General features: G+C 42.9%; 3 protein-coding genes across 5 annotated transcripts; 2 read left to right on the top strand and 1 right to left on the bottom strand.

Annotated features, from left to right (window-relative positions):
- Nucleotides 1–711: 711 nt before the first annotated feature.
- Nucleotides 712–3,081, top strand: XBP1 (X-box binding protein 1). The gene is made up of 5 exons (XM_082293679.1): nucleotides 712–960; nucleotides 1,033–1,129; nucleotides 1,207–1,344; nucleotides 1,860–2,023; nucleotides 2,741–3,081. Exons 1-5 carry the CDS (start codon nucleotides 752–754, stop codon nucleotides 2,928–2,930), a joined length of 798 nt encoding a protein of 265 aa, XP_082149805.1. The 5' UTR covers nucleotides 712–751; the 3' UTR covers nucleotides 2,931–3,081.
- A 3,534-nt stretch (nucleotides 3,082–6,615) lies between these two features.
- Nucleotides 6,616–13,439, bottom strand: CCDC117 (coiled-coil domain containing 117). 2 transcript variants are annotated; one of them, XM_082293677.1, is made up of 5 exons: nucleotides 12,998–13,439; nucleotides 12,244–12,294; nucleotides 11,649–11,882; nucleotides 10,117–10,254; nucleotides 6,616–9,592 (listed from the first exon to the last, which is right to left on the bottom strand). In XM_082293677.1, the coding sequence occupies exons 1-5, from the start codon at nucleotides 13,288–13,290 to the stop codon at nucleotides 9,340–9,342; spliced, it is 969 nt and encodes a 322-aa protein (XP_082149803.1). In that variant the 5' UTR covers nucleotides 13,291–13,439; the 3' UTR covers nucleotides 6,616–9,339. The 2 variants fall into 2 exon arrangements, with proteins under 2 accessions (XP_082149803.1, XP_082149804.1); XM_082293678.1 differs by lacking the exon at nucleotides 10,117–10,254.
- Nucleotides 13,440–13,582: 143 nt separating this feature from the next.
- LOC309579710 (solute carrier family 2, facilitated glucose transporter member 11-like) lies at nucleotides 13,583–24,112 on the top strand. Of its 2 annotated transcripts, XM_082293158.1 has the most exons (12): nucleotides 13,583–13,753; nucleotides 15,802–15,900; nucleotides 17,445–17,605; nucleotides 18,289–18,413; nucleotides 18,657–18,786; nucleotides 19,294–19,442; nucleotides 20,277–20,464; nucleotides 20,971–21,081; nucleotides 21,192–21,293; nucleotides 21,829–21,904; nucleotides 22,345–22,472; nucleotides 23,393–24,112. In XM_082293158.1, the coding sequence occupies exons 1-12, from the start codon at nucleotides 13,736–13,738 to the stop codon at nucleotides 23,609–23,611; spliced, it is 1,506 nt and encodes a 501-aa protein (XP_082149284.1). In that variant the 5' UTR covers nucleotides 13,583–13,735; the 3' UTR covers nucleotides 23,612–24,112. The 2 variants fall into 2 exon arrangements, with proteins under 2 accessions (XP_082149284.1, XP_082149283.1); XM_082293157.1 differs by lacking the exons at nucleotides 18,289–18,413; nucleotides 18,657–18,786.
- Nucleotides 24,113–24,765: the final 653 nt, after the last annotated feature.

Raw genomic sequence — 24,765 nt, 5'->3', positions numbered from 1 at the left:
TCAGACACCACAGAAATGCTCACTTCACTCCTTAGACAGCACTGCTGCTCCTCGGGAACAGGCTGGGGGCAGCGGTGTGACACCCCTGAGGGATTTCTGCCCAATCTCCTGCAACTTCCACTCATCAATCACTAACCTCACTGCTTTTACGGTCTCCTTAGCCCGTTTTTAGCCCATTCTCATGGCATCTGCTACAGCTCCACTCTTGGCACTTGTGTTCCCCAGGATTCTGCTTAGGACTGCTTGTGACAGACCGGCTCCGGAGAGGAGACCAGAGAGAGATTTCAGCTGCATCGCCATGCCAGGGCCGGTTCACCGCCTCCTCAAGGCACTGCTCAACTTTGGCGACCGCCACCGCTGGCGAGCACGGCCCGGGCAGCCACGGCGGCCCCTCACGGCCCCTCACGGCCCCTCACGGCCCCTCACGGCCCCTCACGGCCCCTCACGGCCCCTCACGGCCCCTCACGGCCCCTCACGGCCCCAGACCCGCACCTCCTCCCGCCCTCCGCAAGCCCCGCCCCTCGCTGGCCCCGCCCCCCGCCGCGTGCCAGCGCCCCACCGAGCGCCCCCTTGTCTGATGCAATTCGCTTCCCTCCTTGCTCTCGGCCTCGGGCCAATCACGGGCTCGGCCGCCCGTGACGTCACGCCTCCCAGCCAATGAGCGAGAGCCACGATGGTAGAAATGCGGGCGGGGCGCAGCCGGCCGCGCTGGTGACGCCGGGCAGCGTGTGCGCCGTGCTCCCGTTCCGCTATGGCCGCGCTGCCCGGTGCCGCGGCCCCGCGCCTGCTCCTCATCCCCAGCAAAGCGGCCGAGGCTCCCGGCCCCGCGGCTGCCCGGCATCTCTCTGTTGTCCTGCCGGCAGGAGCCGACGCCGGCCTCCCGGGCATGGAGACCACGCAGCCGGCCCGCAAGCGGCAGCGGCTCACGCATCTGAGTCCGGAGGAGAAGGCGCTGCGCAGGTGAGTGGGGGGCAGCGGTGGGTGGGAAAGCTCCGGCTTTCCCGTCGCGCTGATGGCCACTCTGCCCCGCAGGAAGCTGAAGAACCGCGTGGCGGCCCAGAGTGCCCGCGACAGGAAGAAGGCGCGGATGACAGAGCTGGAGCAGCAGGTGGTGGAGCTGGAGGAGGAGGTAAGGGGCTGGGGGAGGTAAGGGGTTGGAGGGGGAGGTGGTAATGAGCGGTCTCCCTGACTCACGGCTCTTTGCAGAACCAGAAGCTGCTGCGGGAAAACCAGCTCTTGCGGGAAAGGACGTGTAACCTCGTGCGGGAGAACCAGGAGCTCCGCTGCCGCCTGGGTTTAGATGCTCTGAAGACGGAGGAGGAGGAGGAGGGTGACAAGTTCCAGGTGAGCCGCGCTGCTGCTGTGTCCGCCCCCTGCTTGGGCAGAGCTGGCCCGATCCCGGGGTAACCTCGGTGCTGTCGGCACGGATATGCCGGAAATACCTTTGTCCTCCAAATGGAGGCTCTCCTGAAACTCAGCAGCTGCCAAGTCGAAATGGGTGCCACTCGTAGTGTGGGAGGTAGAAAGCTGACTAGTTCCAAGCTGGTTTAAGACAGTTTTATCTGCTTTTCTGTGTCTCGTTATAGAAGTGAAGTAGAAGCTGTTATAGTCACATAGGTGTGTCTCATGAGAACAGGAGTTGTGGTGGAGAGGGTGAGGCTCTCATTTCAAACTGGCAAATAAAAGAATGGTAGGTTCAGTTAACTTTGGAAGTGGTCTTACCTTCAGGTTTCTACAGAACAAGTAAATAGAGAATTTAACGATGGAAACCTTTGCAGAAAAATTATGATCTTCAAGATTATGTCCTGTACTGCCTGCAAGAACATTTGCAGTGACTGAGTTTTTTTGTCTTGGTACAGGTTGTGAAGGAATCCCAAGTGGATGAGATTAGATTGGTGACCGGGTCCGCTGAGTCCGCAGCACTCAGACTACGTGTTCCTCTGCAGCAGGTGCAGGCCCAGCAGTCACCATTTCTGATAGTTTCCACATGGATTCTGGTGGCAGTGACTCTTCAGACTCTGAGGTGAGCATCAAGTCCTGTACAAACTGTCCATAAAATTTGGAACCACTGTAGGTTTAAGACTAGTGTTATAACTTCCTGATGTTAAATCACTTGATGAGTTCCATTTATAGTTGGTTTGTTTTCCAAGTTTTGGAATGTCATACCTGTGGCTCAGAACAGCTGTTAGGCTGTAACCAGTGAGTACAGGAGTTCAATAACACCCACATGAAAAAACCCAGCCCCCACAGCTTTGGTCATGTGCAGGTCTGCCTAAGCCAGGTTTTGGTCTATGCTTTGTGTAGCTGGCAGGCACAGTGGTGTTTGTACTTGATGGGTACAAGATCTCAAGGAGCTTCTAATAGTAGCTGTGAATCTCAAATGCGTGTATGATGGACAAAGAATGAGTGTGCTCTGGAACAGACTGCCCAGGAGGGTGTGGAGTCTCCCTCACTGGACATAGTCAAGAACCATCTGGTTGCAGTACTGTGCCATGTGCTCTAGGATGACTCTGCTTGAGCAGGGAAGTTGGACCAGATGTGATCTAGTGTGGTCACTTCTGACCTGGCAGATTCTGTGAATTTCTGCAAGATAAGTAATTGCATTAACCATGTGTTTGTTCTTGGGAAAGCAACTGTAATTGCATTAGTGTATTTTAACTTCCACATGGGGTTTAATAGATGCCGTGTTTGGCTGTAACAGTAATAAACTGTCCTTCTAAAATAGTATTTCATTTTGCAGTCTGATCTCCTATTGGGCTTTCTGGACAGTCTGGACCCAGAGATGTTTCTCAGATATGCTGATTCAGAGTCAACGTGCCTGGAAAAGCTGGAGGAAGAGATCTCTGGAGAAACAAATTCCATACCAACCGCCCTGTCTCCCTCTTTGGGGTCCCCATCAGCTAAGCTGGAAGCCATTAATGAACTCATAAGGTTTGATCACGTGTATACAAAACCCCTGGTAGTGGAGATTCCTGTTGAAATGGGCAACCAAACCAATATGCTAGTGAAAATTGAGAAAGAAAATCTCTCTTCATCTGACGACAAGGCTATCCCTGAGGTCCCAGTGTCTGTGAAGAAGGAACCTGTAGACAGCTTCATGCCTGAACTGGGCATTTCTCATCTGCTTTCTTCCTGTCATAATCTTGAAGCCTCAAGCTACTTGTTGGATGGCTGTAGTGACTCTGGGTACGAAGGATCCCTGTCGCCCTTCAGTGATACATCGTCTCCGCTTGGCACTGACCATGCGTGGGAGGATAGTTTTACCAAGGAACTCTTTCCCCAGCTCATCAGTGTCTAACCTGGTAGTGTTAACTCCCCTTGGATAACTGTCCTGGCAAGATACCAGCATCTGCCTCTTTGAGGGGTGTGTGTGGGGAAAATCAAGTCCATTCAGAAAAGTGTTGCTAATTTTTACCCATGCTAGTAGATGGCGTGATGGTATGAAAAAGCCTAGGGTGTTCTGTCCTGCCCTGGCTTCCCCCCAGTCAGTGTTGGCTTAGGAGAGAGGCAGGTTTATTTCTCAGTAACTTGCTAACTCTGTATGAACCCGAAAATGTTTTGGTTTTAGGTTAAAATTTTAACACCAAAAACTTCAGTGGGATATTCATGTATTGACAACTGGGCTGAACCTTAATAATCTCTAAGTCTTACAGCTTCACTAAATGCTTCTTTTTCCATTTGCTATGTAGAGTTGCTTTCTCCATTTAATATTTAACTGTATTGTTGCAATTAAAATGCAGTGCAGCTCACTGACCTTTTTGTGCCTCAGAACTCAGTGGGGAGGGGACAGTATCTGGGCCTTGGAGAATTTAAGTTTAGGTCTCTTGGTGTCTCATCCTGCCACAATGCATTGATGAGCAGTGCTCATATGGTGTCTGCAGCTGGATGCTTCAGTTCCCTTTTGGGGGCATTGGATGTGATAGAGAGGTTTGTGTGAAGGCCAGAGCCACTAGAGCAAGACCTTCAGCCTCTATAAGGCAGGCAGGTGGCATGAGCTTCAAGTTTTGAGTATTCAGAAGTCATGGCAGTGGTGGCACCGTGGTGGCCAGCAATGCTGTCCAAAATGCTCAGTCCAAAGGGAGGTGGGTACGAGACAGGCATAGTGTGAAAAAGCTTGCAGATTCTGTGTTACCACTGGAAATCCTGAAGCATCAAATGAACTTGTCAGGAGCTAATTTCAAATACCACAGCACAACTCCTCATTGTCCATGTCCATTTGCTCCAGTATTACCATATTAAAATGACTTGGAGAGGCAGAAGAAACTGAAATTTTATATTGAAATTAAGGGAGCTGTTGCAGGTGTTGGTGCAGCTGTTCTTGGTTTCAGTACTATTTCATGTTTTGCATTCAATTTTGGCAAAAATAACTTGGGGCAGGAAAGGAAAGAAAACCAGAGGTGTTTTGGTCACTAATATTAAAGGTGATAGGACTGCTTTGGATTACAAGCTTGAGTAACCTAGTTTGTAATGAAGGATTCTATCAGAATAGTAGATAGAAGTAAAGATTACAGGTGTATAGTAATACAAATTTAGATTGAAAATCCAAGCAGTCAGAGAATAAGTTGCTTTACTTTCAAGGTGGGGAACAGGGATGGCTGCAAGACTATCAAATAAATTGTTGCAAGTCCAAAAAACAGAAGAGAGGATTTGATCTGTAGTTTTGCATTACTTTTTGTTAGCATTATTGGAACTTTGTATGACATTAAATTCCCTTCTTAAGTAGTGCAATACGTGAGTAAACATAGTAATTGATGGAAGTGGCTCTGTTTGGTACTGCAGTACTTGGAGGAAGTGTGTGTGTGCCTGAGAATTTGATGTTTGGGACTGAGTCTCTGCAGGTACAGCCTGTTCCTGGCTTCTCCCCAGGCAGCACACAGTGACCGTGTCCGGGGTGGAGTGTGAGGGCAGTGCCAGGGGTGAAGTGATGATTCCCGGCAGGGTCTGTTCCCAGTGGCTCCCGAGCAGGGCCAGCCTGCCAGCCGCGGCCCCACCCGCAGCCCCCGCCCACCTTCCACGGGGCCCCAGCCCCTCGTGGCAACCACGAGCAAGCGATTTTCAACGGCTAAAAAAATCCAAGGAACAAGTGTGTTACTGTTATTAAGAAGTGTGTGTGTTATTAAGAAGTGTGTTAGTGTCCTTTCCATCACACTAGAACATGGGCTGTGTTACCATTTCAACCTTGTTAAGCACAGGAGACAAATGCTCAAGAACATGGCCTTTACACTGTTTTGCTTCCCCTTTTTCAACTTAACAGTTATATCCTGGCATGCTTTGTCCTGACTTACTATGAGCACTGGGGCCCAAGACAAGCTGTTAATATTTGAGATCTCTTCCACTAAAAACACAGAACTAGTTCTTGTTTGGCATCTAGAAGCCTAATACCATTCTGAATTCCAATAAGCACTAGTATTTTCTACTAGAATCATGTCCACTAAGTGCTACCAAGGCAGATTGAGGGGGTTTTTAAATATATGCACTACCGTGAACTTCCCCAGATTAAAGTGTGAGAATCTAAACTCTGAACTGTGGATCTGTAATCTGAGCTCTTCCTGTAGATGAGAGATGCCAAGTTAAACTAAAGCCAGGCAAAGCTGGGGCAGCAGGGGAAGGGTAGCAGAGGGCAGCAGCTTTCAGCATTGCAGCATGTTTCCTGCAGGCTACTGCTTTCCAGTTGCTCAGTCTCCTGGAGTCCTGCTTGGCTCAGACACACGGATCCAGACTCTGTGGTTCACATAAATGATCCATGACAGAAGCCATACATCTGCTCTAGCTAACTGATACAAGACACAGGGCCTGGAATAACTAAAAGTCCAGTTCCAAGCCCATACCAAAACAAATTCTGTACCTCACCACAGGGTTGGCCCCGTAACTGGGATACTCCTCCAGTCCTTATCACCTCCCAGCCACACCCCCCTCACAACTGCCAGCCAGGAGAACCTTACACAATCTTAACGGGCTGGCTCTCACACTGTTCCTTTCCTCTGCACTGAAGCAGCATTGCCCAATATAAGTAAGTCAATGTTTGGCCCTGCCTAGAAAAGACTGGTTTGTTTTTGTTTTTTTTTAATACAAATTGGAAGTGCTATTTTTCTGTCCTAAAAGCAAAGGCAATACTGGTCTACCACGCCAACCTTTTTTCCTTCAGCTGTTTCAAACACTCTTGAACAGAAGATGGTAAACAGAAAAGCAAAGTGTTATACTCCAACAAAATTATTAAAATCTGAATTTGTTTTAAAACTCTCAAGTTTTTTTACAATTCAATAATACCTAGCTTGCTTAGTTCTGAATAACTTTATTCTGAAGTAAAATGAAAGATCTGAAAGCACAAACTACAGCAGCACTTCTTGGTACCCCTACTGCTTTGCCAGAGGCCTTTGGGTTGTGACAGAATTAAAACAACTCTTCCTTTCTGGCAGCTTCAGGTTTATTCTACCCAGCTGTTGCCTTCCCTTGTCCTGCTGAATACTGTGAAGGAAAAAAGGGACATGCCTTTGAGATGACATAGTTAAATTCAATCTCCTTAAGCCAGAAGAGTACTTTACTGTCCAGCTGAAGGACTGGACATAGGCTCCCAAGGTTTTTTCACTCTTACCAGGAATGAAACAGCCATCTAAAAAATATTTTAGAAAATTTATTGAAAACTGACATACAAAGGGTGATTTGGTCCCAAGAGAAGACAGACCAGAATCGCATCTTCTGTATTTCAAAATAAGGTTTCTCCTAATACTGCATCGCATCTGCCATCCCGTTTGTGAACAGCATTAATAAAAGTCTTTTAATGAAGACAACAACAAATGAAACTCACAAATACAGAAGTCTGTAAATGCCCACAGCTTGATCTCTCATCCAATCAGCCTCTGCAAGTGATTGCTGTAGTGAGGACCTTGCTCAGTGCTCCTGACAGTTGGTTCCCACTCTAGCCCACTCTTCCATCAGTTTAATCAACCCCACTGTCTCCTTTCATAAGGGCAGAAATGCATTGTGAAAAAATGAAAGCAAATGTTTTCTGTCAAAGCAAAATTCTTAAGATAATTTTTCTCCATCTCATGGTCTTTGTCAATAGTGCACCACTCTATTCTTGTTTTAGATAGCAGGTAACAGGTCAGTGATGCCCTATCGGCACTGAATTAAGAGGAAGGACAACCTTTGGTACAAACCTAGCAGGAAAAAACGTGTGCTTAAAAGCCATCTACAACAATTTCTTATTCTGCAAATCTGATATGCAATTTGGTGGTTTTAAGAGGAAAACAACTGCATCATTTGATGTATTTAGGCCTCCTACAATTTTTTACATCTTCTGTTGCAATTTTAGTGTCACTGAGATGGTTTCATCACATTTTTGAAATTTTCCTTCTTTCTTTTCAGTTTATTTAGGATTCAGAGCTTTCACCTAAAGTACTTCCAACCTTGAACTTTTACTATAATCCAGCAAGCTGAAAACCAGTTACTTACTTGGAGGCACCACATTTTCTACCTGCAGTGACTACAGCCTTCTCCAAACTGCGTTGCTTTACACTCTACTCAGACACTGGAGTGAGTCAAAGGCTGTAGGTTTTAAGCACATTCAGCAGCTTAACGATACATAAGAAATTCTGCACAGTTCATGCGAGAGATTTATAGCAGACCCTGAAATGAAATTAGACATTATAACAAGATACACTGCACATGTTCTTCAACTTAGTAAACCTTCCAGAATAGTACAGGTGCATACTGGTTTCCAGAGTAATACCTAATGAAATGTTGGAGTGTTTTTAGTGAAGCTCTGAAATGTTTTATCAAGAGACAGGAAATTTCAGACAACCTTCAACAAAAGCAGCAAGATAAACAGGGTTTAACAAACAGGGGTATCTTCTGAACAACCAAAAGGAAATAAAGGATGACTGCAAAAAGAGAAACTTTTAAACTTTCAGCTATGGGTTATTCAACAGTAAGGAGTATCATCACAAAGATTATCTCAGCTGTGCAAAGGAAGAGTAGATTTTCTTATGTGAGCAGCTGCATTACTGTGTACTTGCTCCTTCATGTTAGCAAGATGTCAAAACCAGATTGGGATGTAGGACTCTGAACAGAACCTATTACTTGGAAAGGAATTTCTTAGGAAAAGCCTCAATTCAGGTATCTCTGAGAAAGCTCAAGGACTTATGAACAAAAGATAAAACGCTTCAACAAGTCAGAGAACCTCAAGCATAAGGACCTGCTGTGCACTGAGAAAAGGTACAAGCAATTGTGGATTCCTTTTCTTGGCACCCTGCTCAGGGTAGAAAACTCTTTTGGCATACATCTGTATAAAAAAATGTGACACTACATTATTGGCACATACTGTAGCTTAAATTTTAAGTCTAGATTCTCTAAGAAAGAAGACAGGCATCTCCTTTACTTCACCACCAATGCCAGCAGTCTCAAAGGCTGGGACTCGGTTACAGACAATAATCAAGCATTTGACCCTCTTTATGGCAGCAAGCAGCTCCCTGGTATCTGACTTATTTACCATGTTTATCCAAATTAAAGGATGCCATTCATTTCATCAAAAGCTACACTGTCTTCAACTGACTTTCCAACTCAATGCATCAAAAGAATCTCAGCACAATGTAAAATGTGAATCTCTTTGCTGAGAACCACTTTTCTCCAGACTTTGCATTGTTTGGGGAGGACATTAAAAACCCACAAATAAAATTTAGAAGCCAATGAACCAAAGACGACTGAAGTGAGCAGGTATCCTGCAAGTTATAAGCACTGGCTTTACTTTCTAAAAAGCAAAGACTAATGCTCAGCTGTAACATTCCTTCCCTACCACCCCACAGATTGTACAATTTCTACATTTGAGTTTACATCAAGTCCAAACATAAGATGGTGTGAAAAGCTGTATTACCAGAGGAATTGCTCTTCTATCCAATACTAGATTACTAGGTATTTCTTCCTTTACATACCCTTTTGTAATTCAAATTAAACCAAATGGCCAAGCATAGTATGTGCACCAGTCTTAATGGCTCAGTAAGAGAAAGGTGTGGCTTTAAGCCACAGTTACATTCAGTATTTGGATTTTATACTTTACCAAGGGCAATTAAGAGGATATTTCACCATTAAGCAAGATGGAAAGCTACTTCCCTGTTCCAAAGGCCTCTATATTACCTTTTCAGTAAAAGTAAGAATATTTAACAGATTGGAACACAGAAATCTTAAGAGTGTTTCCTGGCCAAACCATGTCCTTATGATGGTTAGTAAGAAAACAAAAACCAAATAATATAACTTCAGATTCACACATCAAACCAGAAAAAAAAAATAAAATACCACCAACAATAAGCATCAGAAGCTCACCACTTCCAGTCTAAAATCTGGCATCTACAACTCCATTTCTTCTTCTGCACACCCAGATATTCCCAAACTAGCATATGGATCTGGTGACATGGCAGTCTGTTGCGATCCAGGGAACGTTTCAGTCTGTGGGTCAAAAGGAGCTCTTGGGGATGGCTGCTTAGCTTGACACCCTTCTGTACTTTGCTGCTTGAAGTTTTTAACAGAAACAGACTTCAGTTTATCTGTCATAAATTCAGGAAGAGGTTTCCAAAGCACCAGCTCCATAGAAGGACGGCTCCTAGAAAGGATGGAGTTTCAGTAAAATTTAAGTTCTCAAAGCACATCTATTAAATGCAGAAGACCTGTATCATCATCTTTTGAGCTAGCTTGGAACTGTATTCCAGAAAATATAAGCCTTTTTTTCCCCCCTATTAAATTTCCTCTTCCCTAACCAGTTCCATTATTTCTAGTTCTAACCCTGTATTTTCTCTCTTTTTTGCACCAAACTTGACCACACTTCAGGACCTTCTCATTTTGAAAATTCATATACATAAAAACAAAACTTATAATGGTTCACTCAACAAATTTCAATCTGTAGAAATGAGGAGTACAAAACAGACACTTGATGACCACTACAGTTACACTTATTTCTTTTGTTACATTAGGACAGTTTTTCCCATTTTTAACCAGGTGAATGGTCTGTTATACAATGCTGGCTGCATCATGCAGTAATTAAGGACATCTCCATAAACATGAAATGAGGTCTCTCTTTTCATTTGCACATGTTAGCTACATAGCACCATGATTTCCTCCAAAACTTACATAGATTCTATTATTTTCTTTGTCAGGACTTCACCAAAATCCCTCTTCATCCCTTTTTTAAGGGTATCTGACAGGATAAGAGTGGGCAGATTGCTAACATTTCCATCAGCATGAACTTCCTCATCTTCATCAATTATCCTAGGAATGGAGGGGGAAGAGGGAGATAAACACTATTGAGCATACTGTTATCAGGCACATCCACTGCAGACTATAGTCACATCTACGTGCTCTGCTCTGTGCAGATCTCTGATCTAGGCTGGGTACCAGAAGCAGCAGGGCCATGTTAACACGAGCCTCTCTTGGGCCAAAATACCCTGAGAAGAACTCTTACCACAGAAGCCACTGGAGCAGCAATGCCACTTCTGGTACCTGAGCTAGCTTTGTTATCTCTGTGTTATCCCAGCCCTGTCAGTGCAGACATACACTGAGAGAAAATAAACAAATTCCCTCCAGGGCAAACTGTACCATTCAGTCACATTACACAGGTGAGTCTCAGCTATGCAGTAGCTTTACCTTCTCAATTCCCCATAACTGGGCTTTGAGAATGATTGCCAAGGTACTGAAAACAGTGCTTCACTTTTCACAACATTGCACCAGTTTCTGAGATTAAATTGGCACAAGTTGTTGAAGCGTTTAGAACAAATGGAAGCCTCTCCTTTGGTTTTGGTAAACCTTTTATAGAAAATTTAGCAGTGTAGCTGGGAACAGGCAACAATCCTCCAAGGGGCCCAAGGCAGACATAAACAGATAATAGAGACATACTTCACTACTCTGATTTATCCATGAAAAAAATAACAGTCTAACAGCACCTTGCTTCTCCTCATGCATCATCTATGGAATAATCTACAAAACAATCTTGTTTTTCAATTCCTGTAACTTTTGGCTTTTCTTATCATCTGCAGTGGTCATTTTAGATATTTTGGAATACCAGCTCAACTGCAATCAACTGATACATACACATGCCATTCCCAGAAATCTTTCAAGGGCCAGAATGCATAGGAAATTTATTAAATAACTACAGTAGACTGTCTATAGCCACCCCATTACCCCACATCACACCACCAGCAAGAAGAATCTCAGCCTTACTGCATATGTGCAGAGAGACCTCTCTGGTTCATGCTACTCTCTACACTGACAAATTCACATCTATTTTAAGTATTAATCACAGAACAAGCAGCAGTTGATTGAAAAAAACTGAGCTCAAGTCTGAGCAGGTAACTGTTGGAATTTGAGCTCTGGATGCTCACAGAAGGGCACTAAACCCCATTATGGTGTATTAAAGTTGCACAATGATTGTGAGCAGGGTGCTATTTACTCAGCATCTCCTGCTCTAGCACCCTCAATTTCAGATCACATTATCAGCCTAAAGACTCACAGGACCATAGGCAGCCTAAAACGAAATCATTTGAACAGCAGGTTCACCTGAGATTTACAGCAGTGTTATCACACTGCTAAGGGCTAGATTTACCCCTAAATGCCCACCAAAAAAGGGAAAGCTCAGCAAAGCCAGGCTACTCAATCCCTGCATTTACCTGTCCTCAATTTCCTGAAGTTTCCTGCGAGCAACCTCGCATTGCTGTTCCCCCATTGTCTGATCCATTTCTTCACAGGGAATTTCTAACATGGCAGTTTCAGGACCGCTGCCACCATACTGACTTGCTACCTCCCCAGCTGCCTGCTGACCTGCACAAAGAATCCATTCTTCAGTGTTGGGATTCAAAGGGCAATTTTTGGCTCCTGTCAGTCTCTTCTTCCGCACAGGACAGCTAGGAAACAAAGTAAGTTTACAATTGTCAAAAAAGAAATGTGGCATTCTACAGGAACAAATGTTATACAAAATGTGTTTCAGCAGCTTTGACACACTATGGCAATGCAACCTCAACAAAGAAAATAAATGTACATTGCTCTTAGTAAAATGTGAGTACCTACTCAGGAGAATCAGTGCCACACAATTAATTAGGTAACAGAAATGCATTCGGGCTCATGTGCAATTCAAGGGAAGAGTTCCAAATGGAAACAATGATAGATTTCCTTCCTGTTTGTACTGTAGGTGAGATGTGCTCAAATCTTTTACAAAACAAAAAGCAAATCAGGATTTTTCAGGCTATAAAAGACAAATTAATTTACCCTTCTGCCTCTTCTTCTAGCTTATGCTTCTTTCCACATCGCACAGAGACACTACAAAAGAAAAACAGTTACTTAGCTTCAAATTGTATCTTCTGATTACACTGATATTTTCAAATATTTTCCTCCCTTTAAAAATTTCAGCTAAGATCAGCAGTCACAGTATGTCACCAGCTCTGAAGGGAGTAAAAGTTTGGAACAATAAATGACCACTTTGTTCCAAAGGAAGTCAAAGGTGGCTGTAATTGCTCAGTTCCCTGAACTTCTTCCATGCTAATTTCTTCTCCTTTATGTTATTTATTTTTCCACAAGGGGCAAGACCAATTGTTGCTAAAATTCAAATGCTTCAAGAAACAACACATGATCCAGCTCCAGTCTCGTAATAATACACTGCATCACAGGGACATACTCAAATGTGATCAAAACTCAACGTCTTATAGAATAATTTAAGATTTTTGTGCTCACATATAAGAGAGATAAAAATTTACAAAAAAAAAAAAACAGAAAGAAAAAAATACATGAGTTTGAAAGGGTGCGAAGATGCTAGTACACTCGATCACCGTTCTTGCCTTTTAAAAGGCTCCTTTATCCCCCACCAGCCAGCTTCAAGGTCCTAAGACGAGCACAATTCTAACCTCCCACCAGTGCAACACTGCTTACAAGGAAACAAATTCCAGCCGCCTCGCAAAGCGCCCGCCGCGGTTTCGCGCTGCCGGCGCTCCGGCCGCGGCCCTGCGGGAACGGCTCTGGCACTTACTGGCTGCGGCTCCTGCTGAAGGAGCTCACCGGGGCCACCGTAAGCCCCTCGCTGTGGCTCCCGAGCGCGGCCAGGGAGGCCAGGTCGAAGCTGCTCTGCAGACAGAGACCGGAGGATCCATCGGCGCCATCGTTTCCGATCCCTGCCATGACCATCCCGGGCGGCTGCAGACGGCCGTGGCTGCCGACTAAGGGCTGCGGGCCGTGGCGGTCCGGGGCAGCGGCCGGAGCCGTGGGGAGCTCCACGGCCGAGCCCGCCGGGATACCGTGGCAGGATCTGCCTAGCGCTGCCATTTCCTGCTGCGGGGCAGAAAGCGCACATCAACGCCGTAATCCGCGCTGCGCGACGCGCCGGCCCTGCCCGAGAGCTCCCGCAGGAGCCACGCACGAAAGCCGGGCCGAGCCGGGCCCGCGGCTGCAGCCGCCGCTACAGCCCAGCTCCTTCCAGGCCTTTCGCCGCGATCGGATAAGGACCCGCGAGCACTGTGGGAGCTGTAGTCCCGGGCACCCTGGGACCTCTGGGAGTTGTAGTCCCGGGTGCTGTGGGAGGTGCAGTCGGAGCGGGGTCCCCGCCATGGCCGTGAGGGGGCCGGGACAGCCCCGCTCTTCTCCGTGGTCCGGCCTAATCCCCGCAGCGGGGCGGGCACGGCCCGGCAGGCAAATCCCGGTCAGCTGAGGAGCTCAGGCGGCCTCGGGGAGGTGGCGAGCGGAGCTGAGCTCCGGTCGGCAGGAGGGAGGGATGGCACCCAGGCACACGGTAACAGCCCGTCCTTTTGTTTAGTTGTGGGAGGCTGCGGGTGCGGGTTCTGCGCGAAGTTAGAGAAGGACAATGCATGTACACAGTGTTAAGAGGTGGGAATGCTCCCTGAGGCTGCTGTGAGGCTTTACCGAAGTTGGATATCCGTGTCACAAAAAAGTTCTGAACTGTTGAGGAGAGTCTCAATGGGCGGGGGAAAAAAAACCAACAACCCACAAACCAACACGGAAGTAAAGCTGTGTCCTAATACATTAGTAACTTAAGTTCTTCGGCACCTTTTTTTTCCTGTAACGTAGTTTACTAAATTTTGCAAAGGAAATCTAAATCAACCCATGCTCAGAATGGAGCACCAGCCCCTGCTCAGAGGGTCTAGCTCGCCCTGCAAGGTAAGCAGAACCATCCTGGTCTCTGAAGGTGGATCCTGCAGGGAGTTTGTCGTTTTAGCAATGATGTACAAATGTGAAATGTGCGGGTGTTTCATGTTAGCTTTCAAATAGAAATATATTACATGATTAGATTCATGAAGTTTTGTGCTTTCCTTAGACACCTAGCTGTGTTAGAAAGTGGAAGCTATAAAAGCAGTTTCTTGATTCTCATGTTTTACATTGAATACAAATTGAATTTTGTGTCGTGTTTCTGAGGAGAACACACTTCTAAACTGTCAGGAGTTCAGTAGCTGACAGAACATGTGAGGCTGTTATCTGTGCTCTCTCCAAGCTCCAGTGTGAGACAGCATGCCAGTGTCACGAGCCCAGCTGATTTGAGCAGGAAGAACAAAAGATCTGTCATAACAAAACCTAAGTTATGTGATAGATGTTAATGATTTTGGGTTGTTTGTTTATTTTCTGTCTCTTCTAGATTCCAGGTTAGAGCCATAAGACACACAAAATAGGTTTACAGCACTTGGTTAATAAAGGGTCTGACTGTGCAGTATTTTATAACATCAAGTTTTATTTTTTTCTACCATACTCACTGCAGCCCTTACTACTCTCGATTCATTGCTTTGGTTGACATTCAGAGAAGCACTTTTTATACTTGGAAACCGGAAGGAAATGTCACTTGGATTTTACTTTAATAAGATCCATTTCAACTTGCAAATTTCAGCCATGAAGGAAGGAAGTAAGGTTTGATGAATTATCTTTAGGAAGGAGACAGCTCTTTCAGAATACAGTACAGTATCTGGAATAACTCAGCATTTCTGGGAACTGGACCAAGAATGAGAATGATGAAGAATTAGCCTACATACCTTACAATGAGAAATTCAGGGAGTGCAAGTTTATCGAAAGAAATATGTGCAGTCTTTATATATGAAGGAAGGGGAAATTTGATCACTGTGAAGTGCCTTTAATATAGGAGACATTGTGAATCTGTGAATCTATGAATTTTAGTTTGTAAATACTGATTTGAGAATGTAACTAGGTCATAGATATTGAAAAATTTAAAAAATATATGCCAATGTGCCAATAAACTTTAAATTGAATATTATTGTCAGTGAACAAATTATTGTGATTGGGGTACTGAGGCTTTGCACCTGCCAACTTGCAGACATTGAGTGATCATTTTAGGGACTTAAAATATTGTTTCAAGGGAAATAAAATATTGTTACTTCTCACATCCTGGTTAAAATGAGACTCACAAAAATTGGGATTTGGTTAATTCTTATACTGAGTCGTTATGTCTCTAACACCAAACATAGACAGTCGTAGCATTCTTTCATTAAAAACAGACACTGTGAGCAGTGTGGTTTATGTAAAAAGCATTTACTCAGTTTCCAATAAAAGTTGTAATGGTTTTGTTGCATACACTTAATCTGGAGACTTGTAATTGTGGTATTTCTAAAGGCTGTTAATGATCATGGCCAAAGCCAGCCTGAAATGCTTCTCCTGCTGCAGGTGTTTGGGAATTCATGCAGTTTTTTAAACAAATACTTTCACTGCTCAAAACTAAATACATGATGTATTTCACCATAATTTTCTTTTAGATATTACACGTGTGTGGGCTCAAGGTCCTGTCTCTTTTCATGCCCATGACTTTCTTTTGTTCCCTAGCTCCCCAGCTGGACCTTGTTCCTGGCTGTTTGTGCTGTTGGAATTGGAGGGACCTTTCAGTATGGGTACAATGTCTCTATTATCAATGCACCCACGCAGGTAAAAGCTTATCTTTTCTTCACGGGCCTGTTTCCTCTCTGAACTCGGCCAAGAGGCCAAATGTGCTTTTGTTGTGATCGCAGTGGGAACTAAAGCAGTCTTCCTCTCATATGAAGGAATCTTGTTAATTTCCCACGTGGTTTCATGTGAATTTGTTTGTGAGTACCTCCTATCAGAGGTATTCTGTGTCAGACAAAAGTGCCAAATAGGCCACGTAAATACCTTTATTATTAGAAGGATTAACTGAATAAGTATTACGTTTTTCAGTTATTAAAATAGCCCAGAACATTATGGGTAGAACAGAACATTTTCAGCTGGAAGAGACCTACAATGACCATCTAGTTCAACTGCCCACTTCAGGGCTGACCAAAAGTTAAAGCATGTTACTAATGGCATTGTCCAAATGCCCTTGGAGCATTGACCACTTGTCTAGGAAGCCTGTTCCTCTCTTTGACCACCCTTTCTGTAGGGTATCCCCACTGTTTCTCCAAATGTCAAGTTTAAACCTCCCTGACACAGCTTTGAGCCATTCCCATTCTTTCTATCACTAGGTAACAGGGAGAAAGGACAGTTAACAGTTGTCCATCACAAGACAGGTTACTGAAAAAGATCTTAGGGAGATAAACAGTTGCATCTGTAGTGGCTGAGTAACTCGTAGGTATTTTCGCTTCTTACTTGTGCATTCTTTGCCATGGCCTCCAGGATTCTGCATATTTTGCAGATGACTCAAGGATATGAGCAAATGATCTTGTGAAAGTAATGGGTGTAATTTTTTGCCACCAGCTGATTTATTTGCTTGGGAAACTGGGAAGATGAAATTTGCTACAACACTGTATGCTTTTTACAAAGCTTAAAAGAAGCTGTTTGTGAAAGAACATGTCATATGCTGGGAACAGAGGGAGAGTCCAAGGAGTTTGTTCTTCTGTAGTCCTCATTTGCAGGTGAAGAACAGGAGCCTCTGATTACAGATACATGTCAGTTCAAGAGTTTCTAAAGGCAAATTTTAGAAAACCAAGCATGTGGAATAACAGCTTAAAAGTTCTGGCACCTGAATACTATAAAAAAGGTGGAGTATTGTTAAAGTTGAAAAAGGGATTTTACTATGACTTCTTGGATTACACTAAGGCAGGGAGATTTAGATCAAGTGTCAGAATGAGTCCCCTGACGGTAAAATTTTTTAGGTTGCAAGGCCTCTGTGCTCTGAGATGTTTCTGAAAACGGTAGGGCCAACCATCCACCCTGTTCCCCTCCTTGTTCAGAAAGACCTCAGAGCTCTCTCGTGGCAGTGCATGTCAGGGTGGTGTTTTTCTGCTGGTGCAGTACCTGAGGCAGGGCACAAAGCAAAGCTGCTCAGCGGCCTTTGAGGTGTGTGGGGAGTAGGAAACACAAGGTCTTCCTTGTGGTCAAGGAAGATTCTGCCAGTCAGATGATACCTCTTGTTAACTCCCAGAACTGGTTCTCAGGATTGGGATGGAAATTATTTGTATTGCTGTGCTGTAGGGCTGTATAAAATGCTACACATTCATCACTCTTTTCTACTGCAGCATATACACAAGTTCTTAAACGAGACCTGGAGTAGTCGTTATCACAAGGAACTAAATCCAAATTTGCTGACCTTTCTTTGGTCTGTCATTGCTTCTGTCTTTTCCCTTGGAGGCCTGTGTGGAGCCCTGATTGGAGGCAGCATGGCAATCCGGCTGGGCAGGTCAGTTGCAGCAGCAAGCATATAGAAACATATTTGCTTTTCCTACCTTCCCCCAGAAATGGAAAGTCAATAAATGGAAAAAGAGTGGGAGAAAAGAGTATCTTGGGTGCCCATACATATTTTTTCACTTTAAAACTGAGTTTTCTAGTAGAATTTTACAGTTTATTCCAATGTGACTTTCAAGGATGAGCCCTGAATTATGACCTTTGACTTTAGTCTTTGCATTACATTTACTGCAATCTGAGTAGGAGAATGCACACGGAGTGTGGTGAAAACATGAGATCCCCCCCTGACACATTTGCAGCCCTTGTGCCAGTAAGGACATGCTGCTTCATCTGTTGCACTTCATGTGTTTAAATGAACAGACCCCATTCCTACCTGGTCAGGCATTATTCTTATGTTTAAACATTTTTAAAAACATGAGCAGTTGTATCAGATATCTGGGTTTTCAGGGAATAGCATGTTTCTTCAGTATAAAGCCCATTTTTTCCCCACATTATCAGAAAGGAAAACTGTTAAAAAAACCACGTTATTGCAGATTTCCGTAATGTCTGGTTAGGGTGTGCTGTTTTTTGTTTTGGGGGGTTTTTTGTTTGTTTTAATAGTTTTTTGTTTGTTCTGTGGTTGTATATTATTATTATTATTATTATTATTATTATTATTTTGTTCCTCCTCCTCTTTAGGAAAGGAGCTCTTTTGATGAATAATGTTATAGCAATACTAGCCTCCATTTTAATGGGGATCAGTTTTCCTACAGGATTGTTTGAGTTACTGATTGCTGGAAGGTTTTTGATTGGCATAAATTCAGGTGAATGACTTCTTATTCCTACTATCAATAAACTATGGTGAATGATAAATTATTGTTACTTCTGATCCTTTAGGTTTTATGACATGTGTTAATGATGAAAATGTTCTGTAGTTTAGCTTGGAATCTGGAGACAGCTCAATTAATAGGAAATTAATTAAGTCCCATTTCCTATGTGTTTTGGTTTAGCAACTCTTTGCAAAGCAATTTTGATTGATAGGAAAATGTTTTTCCATTTACTTGCAGGTATTGGGTTCTGTGTGCAGCCTCTTTATATTGGGGAGTTTGCCCCAAAACATCTAAGAGGTGGCTTGGCCATGGGGACTTCCATCTTTCTGACTGGGGGAATTCTGACAGGACAAATAATTGGTTTGAGGCAAGAAATGCTTTTTTTTTTATTTCCTGTTTTGTGTTACTCCCATGTAAAGAACTCCCATTTCCTACCACTCATTGCAGAACATTCCTTGTGCCATTGTAGCATTAGAATTCACACAAGGTTCCCCTGGAAAAAGAAAATCCTGCTTGGGTCACCTCATTCCTACAACTGCCAGCCATCAGTGCTATCTCCTCAGGGAAGTAGTCTCAGTTTAGATGGGTCACCAGAAGAGCATCAGTAAAGCATGTACATTTGTGCTGAGTTCATGTTTTCTGCCAATTTCTTGCTGGAGACAGTGGATGTTGGCAAGACAGGACTTGAGAGCAAAGGATTCGTGTTTCAGTATCATAGCACCGCCACTGTTTTTGTCCCCTGTGTGATCACAGGGAGTTGCTAGGGCCTTCATCCAGCTGGAACTTAGAAGTTCCAAGAACAGAGACTGCAGTACATAGTAACCAATAGCTAATTATTACTTTTCTTTGCCTTCTTTTTCCACATTCCTCACAGAGAATTATTAGGTGGAGAAAAGCATTTGCCTCTGTTGCTATCCAGCAGCTGTGTTCCAGCATTTGCCCAGCTTTTATTCCTTCCATGGTTTCCTGAAAGTCCCAGATACCTTCTTATTGACAGAGGTGATGAGCTGAGCTGTGCCAAAGGTAATATCCAGCATCTATACTTTCTGTTCTTCAGAAGGGTACAGTGGGTATACTGGGTTCCAGATTCTCCTTTTATCTTTATCCACACAGCAGTTATATCATCTTTTTGGCTCATGTTTTTCCTCCAATGAGCTTATATGGAAAAAGGGATTGTGGAACTCAGGAGCCTATAATGGGTTATGAACAAAACTTTATTATCCTGTTTTGAATATAAGTTCATTGACTGGAGCTTCAAGCTGGTTACTCTTAGTGGCAACTTAGCTATCAGGATCATCAAAAGTCCTACTGTTGGCCTTAGGAAGACAAATTGTCACTTGAAATATATTTAATCATGAAGATTTTAAATGAACTGATGCTGTATACTCTCTTAAGTTTTAGGACCATTTGTAAAGATTGTAGTTTGGGATCCAAATGACTTCTGTTTGCCTTAGGAGAAGGATTTATTGTCTTTGCTCACTAGCTGCATCCCACTGGCAACATTAAAGTCAGGGCCATAACAAAGGACTCAGTATCTACCTAGAATTTAAGCAAAACATTTCAAACTGGTAAGAGTGTCCTTTAAGGAGAAGACTATTTGAAAGTCTGAGGTTCAGATACAAAATATTTTGCTTGGTGAATATTTCAAGGTCAGATATTCCTCTAAAAAGAAGCAAAGAAATGCCACAGAATTCTTCAAATCAACCACAGCAAAAAATGTTGAAAAATCAGCAAGGAGCAAACAAGTCACAAAGCAAAGTTTTCATATCCTAGCAAAAGCCAGGTTATTATGGAAAGATGATTTCCCAGGAGTTGTGGTTAATAGGTAAACATAAATTATTTTTTTTCTGTTTTTAGCTTTGAAGCGATTTCATGGTTCTTCAGAGTATCGAAGGGAGATGGAAGACATCCAGCAAGAATGTTTTGCCTTAGATGGGGAGAAACCCAAGAAACCCTGGCAATTATTCACTGACCGTGGTGTGAGATGGCAGCTCATCACTGTCATTGTGATGACAATGGGCCAACAGCTCAGTGGCATTAATGCTGTAAGATTTCATATGAACAAAGAGCTTAAATAATTATTTAAGTTCCACCTGGTTTTCAACCATTTATTAACACAAAGGATCCACATAGAGAAGCTCAGAGAAATGGGATAGGTGGGAAAGAATATCCTTGCATTATTTTTTTTTTCATTTTTTCTCATTTCTGTGTTTCTGGTATGCAAACTTCTTAAAAGAATGACTTGATAATTGTCTTTACATTCTTCTGAAAAAGTAATTAAAGGTGGATCAGCTTATCCCAGTGTGTCTGGTTTAAGAATATAAAGCATGTTCAGGAAGTTGAACAATCCTATTTGCTTTTATGATATCAATATGTTTACTTAGACATGAATTTAACAGATTGTTATTGCTGCTTATGTTGAATTAGTAACTCACAATATAAAATATAGTGATCTGTATGTTTAGTATGAACATGACTTTGTTTCCAGACAATGTTTTAAATACCAGAAAAACCTCATTGTTTGGTTGTTTTGGTTTTTTTTCTGTTGTAGATTTATTTCTATGCAACTTACGTTTTTGAACAAGCTGGGATCTTGGCAGAAAAAATCCCATATGTAACACTCGGCACTGGAATTTGTGAATGTCTCACAGCCCTCTCTTGTGTAAGGAGCAATTTGTTCTACCTCGCAGTATAACGAGTAATGATTCTTCTTGAAGGATATTGGTAAAAATTAGATCACTATATTAACAGAAGATTGTATCTTGTCCACAGGGTTTACTGATAGACCATGTGGGAAGAAGATGCCTTATCATTGGGGGTTATGTCCTCATGACACTCTGGTGCACTGTTCTGACCTTCTCTCTCACTTACCAGGTTAAAGGACTCGTTCCTATTACATGATATGACTAAGGAGTGAAAAGGGCACGTAGTGACACGATAAGGGGGAATGGGTTTAAACTGAAAGAGGGTAGGGTTAGATTAGGTATCAGGAAGAAATTCTTCTCTGTGAGGGTGTGGAGGCCCTGGCACAGGGTGCCCAGAGAAGCTGTGGCTGCCCCATCCTTGAAGTGTCCAAGGCCAGGCTGGACAGGGCTTGGAGCAACCTGGGGTAGTTGAAGGTGTCCCTGCCCTTGGCAGGGGGTGGAATGGGATGAGCTTTAAAGTCCCTTCCAACCCAGACCACACTACAATTACATAACTCTATGATACAATTTAGTAAAAATTATTGAATGAACACTATTTAAGTTCTCTGAAGCAGTACTGTTACATAAATTAGTTGTAACAGAGTAATGAAAGACTGCTGGTCTTAGTTGCAATAAAATACAAAAGGAAATACAACTGTTAAGCCAGACTTTAAAACTGGATTATCAAAATCTGAACTAAACCTTCTCATTGTCTTCTGTTTCAGGAGCTGTACTCCTGGGTGCCTTACATGAGCATGACATGTGTGTTTGCCTTCATCTTGAGCTTTGGGTTGGGACCAGGTATTGCACAGGAACGCGTGTGCGAGTGCTGGAAGGTCTGGGAGGGGTGGGGGTGTCACACAGGCAGGAAGCCTTTGCAGCACAGCTGCTGCTGCTCTGCATGAGGAACCCAAGTGAGGCCATGCTGTAGCCTGCAGCTGAGGCTTACCATGCACACTTCTGGGGCAGCTACGTGAGAAGGAGGGTTTAGTTCTGCCCTTCAGAGCAGAGGGGTTGTACACTTATCAGAAGGGGCCTGCTGCCTGATCAGTGCTGCTGAAATGGGGCTGTGTTTTAGTGGGACACTTCCTGCAAGGGTAGTAGTCTAAGAACTGTGCTGTTAGGAATTATAATAGATCAGCTAATGGCATATTCAAAAACAAGTCAATTTTTTCTAGCATTGGAAATACCTCAAATGGACTTTTACACAATTCTCTGTTCTGTTTTTGAACCATCCCCAGGTGGCATAACAAACACCCTGACAGCTGAGTTATTTGTACAGTCCTCACGTCCTGCTGCCCAGATGATTGCAGGGACTGTGAGCTGGATTAGTTTCTTCACAATTGGAATGCTCTTTCCCTTCATAGTGGTAAGTATGCACAGCACAATTTCCTAATGGTCTCACCACCCATTTCATCTGCTCCCAGGTTCCCATTGCTTATATTGTATTATATACACTTTATACATTACTGACACCTGACCAGGATGCACATTGCCCCTCAAATGAGTTTAACTACATCCAGTCCCTCTTAAACATATTTTTTACATAGCACAAACCCCAGTATAACATGATAAATGAAAAGTGAAAGGAATGCACTGGGGGGCAATGTTAATGTTCAGATTAAAAAAAGAGAGAGTGTCAAAACCAGAAAAATTTAATCAGATACCGAGATCTAGATAAAACATTTCTTAATAGTGCCTTGTGCTTTTATAGGAAAGTAAAGTTGAGGTAGTACCTGTGGCCAGTGTGTCACACCTCTGAGAACTGGCTGAACTGACAGAGTTCTGTAAACAGAAGATTATTAGGAAAGGCAAGATAGGCTTTCATCTCCAGCTTTGTATTTTTAGTTTTAGCACATATTCTTGACAGCAAAACCCACAGGAACAGCATGCATCAGGGTATCTGGATCTGCCTGTCCTTTCTTCATGGTTCAGCTTTGCTCTGTCAGTAAGACAGTTTTTGAATAACATTAATAATAACTTAAATTATATAATCTTAAAATATGTGACAGCTAAGTATCCAATGTTGACTTCTCTTTAGACTGTGGATTTTTTAGTGCTTAAATGGTTTATCTTATTTTTAAAATAAGTCTACCCAGTAATTGCACAGCACTTGACAGTTTTTTATCTAAAAACCAAAATTTAAAGAGGTTACAGGTAAAGAATAGGTTGAATGACTCTTTTTAAAAATATCTGAGCAGCAATGTTAAGTGTGAATGGAAACAAAAAGCTTATTTTCTCAAACCTACTATTACACTTTAAATATGTTGCAATCACATTTGTTTTCAGAATGGACTGCAGCAGTATTGTTTTGTGGTGTTCCTACTGGAGTGCTTCTTTGTTGCTGCTTTCATCTTCCTCATAATTCCTGAGACAAAAACCAAATCTTTTCTGGAAATCAAAAAGGAGTTTCACAAGCTTAATTTTGGAAGAAATGCCAGAAAAAAGGAAACGGAGCTTCATGAAAGAACACAACTTCAAGATGAATTTTTAAAGATTTCTGCATAATTTCACAAATGTAACAGAACTTCAGTGAGAATTATGTAGTATTCTAAATTAGGAGTGTAATACATGATCAAGTGGCTTATTAAATCCTCCTGTGTATTTAGAGGAAGTGTAACTAAAGGCAAGTTAATAGGGCAGAAATGCTGTTAAAATGTGTATTGCTGAAATACTATTAACAACATATTATCTTAGCCATAGACTTGATGTTTAGCTGTAACCTGGTGCTAAATGGACGCAGAAATGCCAGGGAGGATGTTCAATGAACCCCTCTGGCAGATTTCTGCAGATAGTTCAGTGACTCTTCTTGCATTTCAAAGTCCTGCCTTCAGTTTGGGTCATCGGGCACATCCAAATGCTTTGCTGAGTGTAACATTCTGTGTTCTTGTTAAAACCCACACAAGAACTGACCTACTGAGAACTGATATTTGAAATACTCCTGGTTATGTAGAAATAGGGGTATTTAGTTTCTGTTTTTCAGTTATGTAACTTTGAAAGCCTTCAAGATATTCCTCATCCAGTCCTACTACTGTACTGTATGACAACAGTTCAGCACCTCTCTGAACTACTGGTATTTGTAATAAAGGCTTGTATCCTGATAAAAGAGTTCTTGGGGTTTTAATTTGGCTTTATTTTTTTTTTCCCTAACCTAGCATCTTAACCGTTTAAAGTAAGCAAAAGGGTAAAACTTCTAGTTTTGAAGGTTAGTTCCCATCAGACTGAGATCTGGATACCAAAAAGTATGAAGTATCAGAGAGGACAGAGGGCAGGAATTAAATACTTTTCACCTTTAAAGCATTTTAAAGATGGCCTGAGAAAACACAGACAAGCAGACTACAGAGAGCCTGTAGGACATACTGAATGAGCCTTCTGCCCCATCTCCAGCATTTCTTCCTGGACTCTTTCTCAACTTAAAATAAATTCTTCATGTGTTAGGAAGTAAGAAATCTCACATCTGGTGTTTGAGTGCCTCTGACACTTGTTTCCATACCTGTGGCTGCCAGGACAGTGGCCCACCTTCTCCAGTACAACTTTTCCTGGTTGTAAGCATTTCCAAATTCCATCTATTAATGAAGTGCTGCAGCAAGCACTGGATTTATTTTACATTTATTTTCCTCCTCTAAGAATTAAAGCTTTTAATGGAATTATAGGAAACAAAC

The sequence above is a fragment of the Coloeus monedula genome (genome assembly GCF_965178545.1).
Source record: "Coloeus monedula genome assembly, chromosome: 18".
Taxonomy (NCBI): domain Eukaryota; kingdom Metazoa; phylum Chordata; class Aves; order Passeriformes; family Corvidae; genus Coloeus; species Coloeus monedula.
This window is presented reverse-complemented; position numbering and strand designations above follow the sequence as displayed.

What these genes read in the sequence shown, in the direction of transcription:
- XBP1 (XM_082293679.1), top strand. Translation starts at nt 752, where the DNA reads ATGGCCGCGCTGCCCGGTGCCGCGGCCCCGCGCCTGCTCCTCATCCCC. An exon ending in GAGGAGAAGGCGCTGCGCAG is followed by an intron (nt 961 to 1,032) that starts GTGAGTGGGGGG and finishes TCTGCCCCGCAG; the next exon opens with GAAGCTGAAGAACCGCGTGG. An exon ending in GTGACTCTTCAGACTCTGAG is followed by an intron (nt 2,024 to 2,740) that starts GTGAGCATCAAG and finishes TTCATTTTGCAG; the next exon opens with TCTGATCTCCTATTGGGCTT.
- LOC309579710 (XM_082293158.1), top strand. An exon ending in TGAGCTGAGCTGTGCCAAAG is followed by an intron (nt 19,443 to 20,276) that starts GTAATATCCAGC and finishes TTCTGTTTTTAG; the next exon opens with CTTTGAAGCGATTTCATGGT. An exon ending in CCTTCTCTCTCACTTACCAG is followed by an intron (nt 21,294 to 21,828) that starts GTTAAAGGACTC and finishes CTTCTGTTTCAG; the next exon opens with GAGCTGTACTCCTGGGTGCC.
- CCDC117 (XM_082293677.1), bottom strand. Translation starts at nt 13,290, where the DNA reads ATGGCAGCGCTAGGCAGATCCTGCCACGGTATCCCGGCGGGCTCGGCC. An exon ending in CTAGAAGAAGAGGCAGAAGG is followed by an intron (nt 11,883 to 12,243) that starts GTAAATTAATTT and finishes TTTGTTTCCTAG; the next exon opens with CTGTCCTGTGCGGAAGAAGA. An exon ending in CTTCAGGAAATTGAGGACAG is followed by an intron (nt 10,255 to 11,648) that starts GTAAATGCAGGG and finishes CTCCATTCCTAG; the next exon opens with GATAATTGATGAAGATGAGG.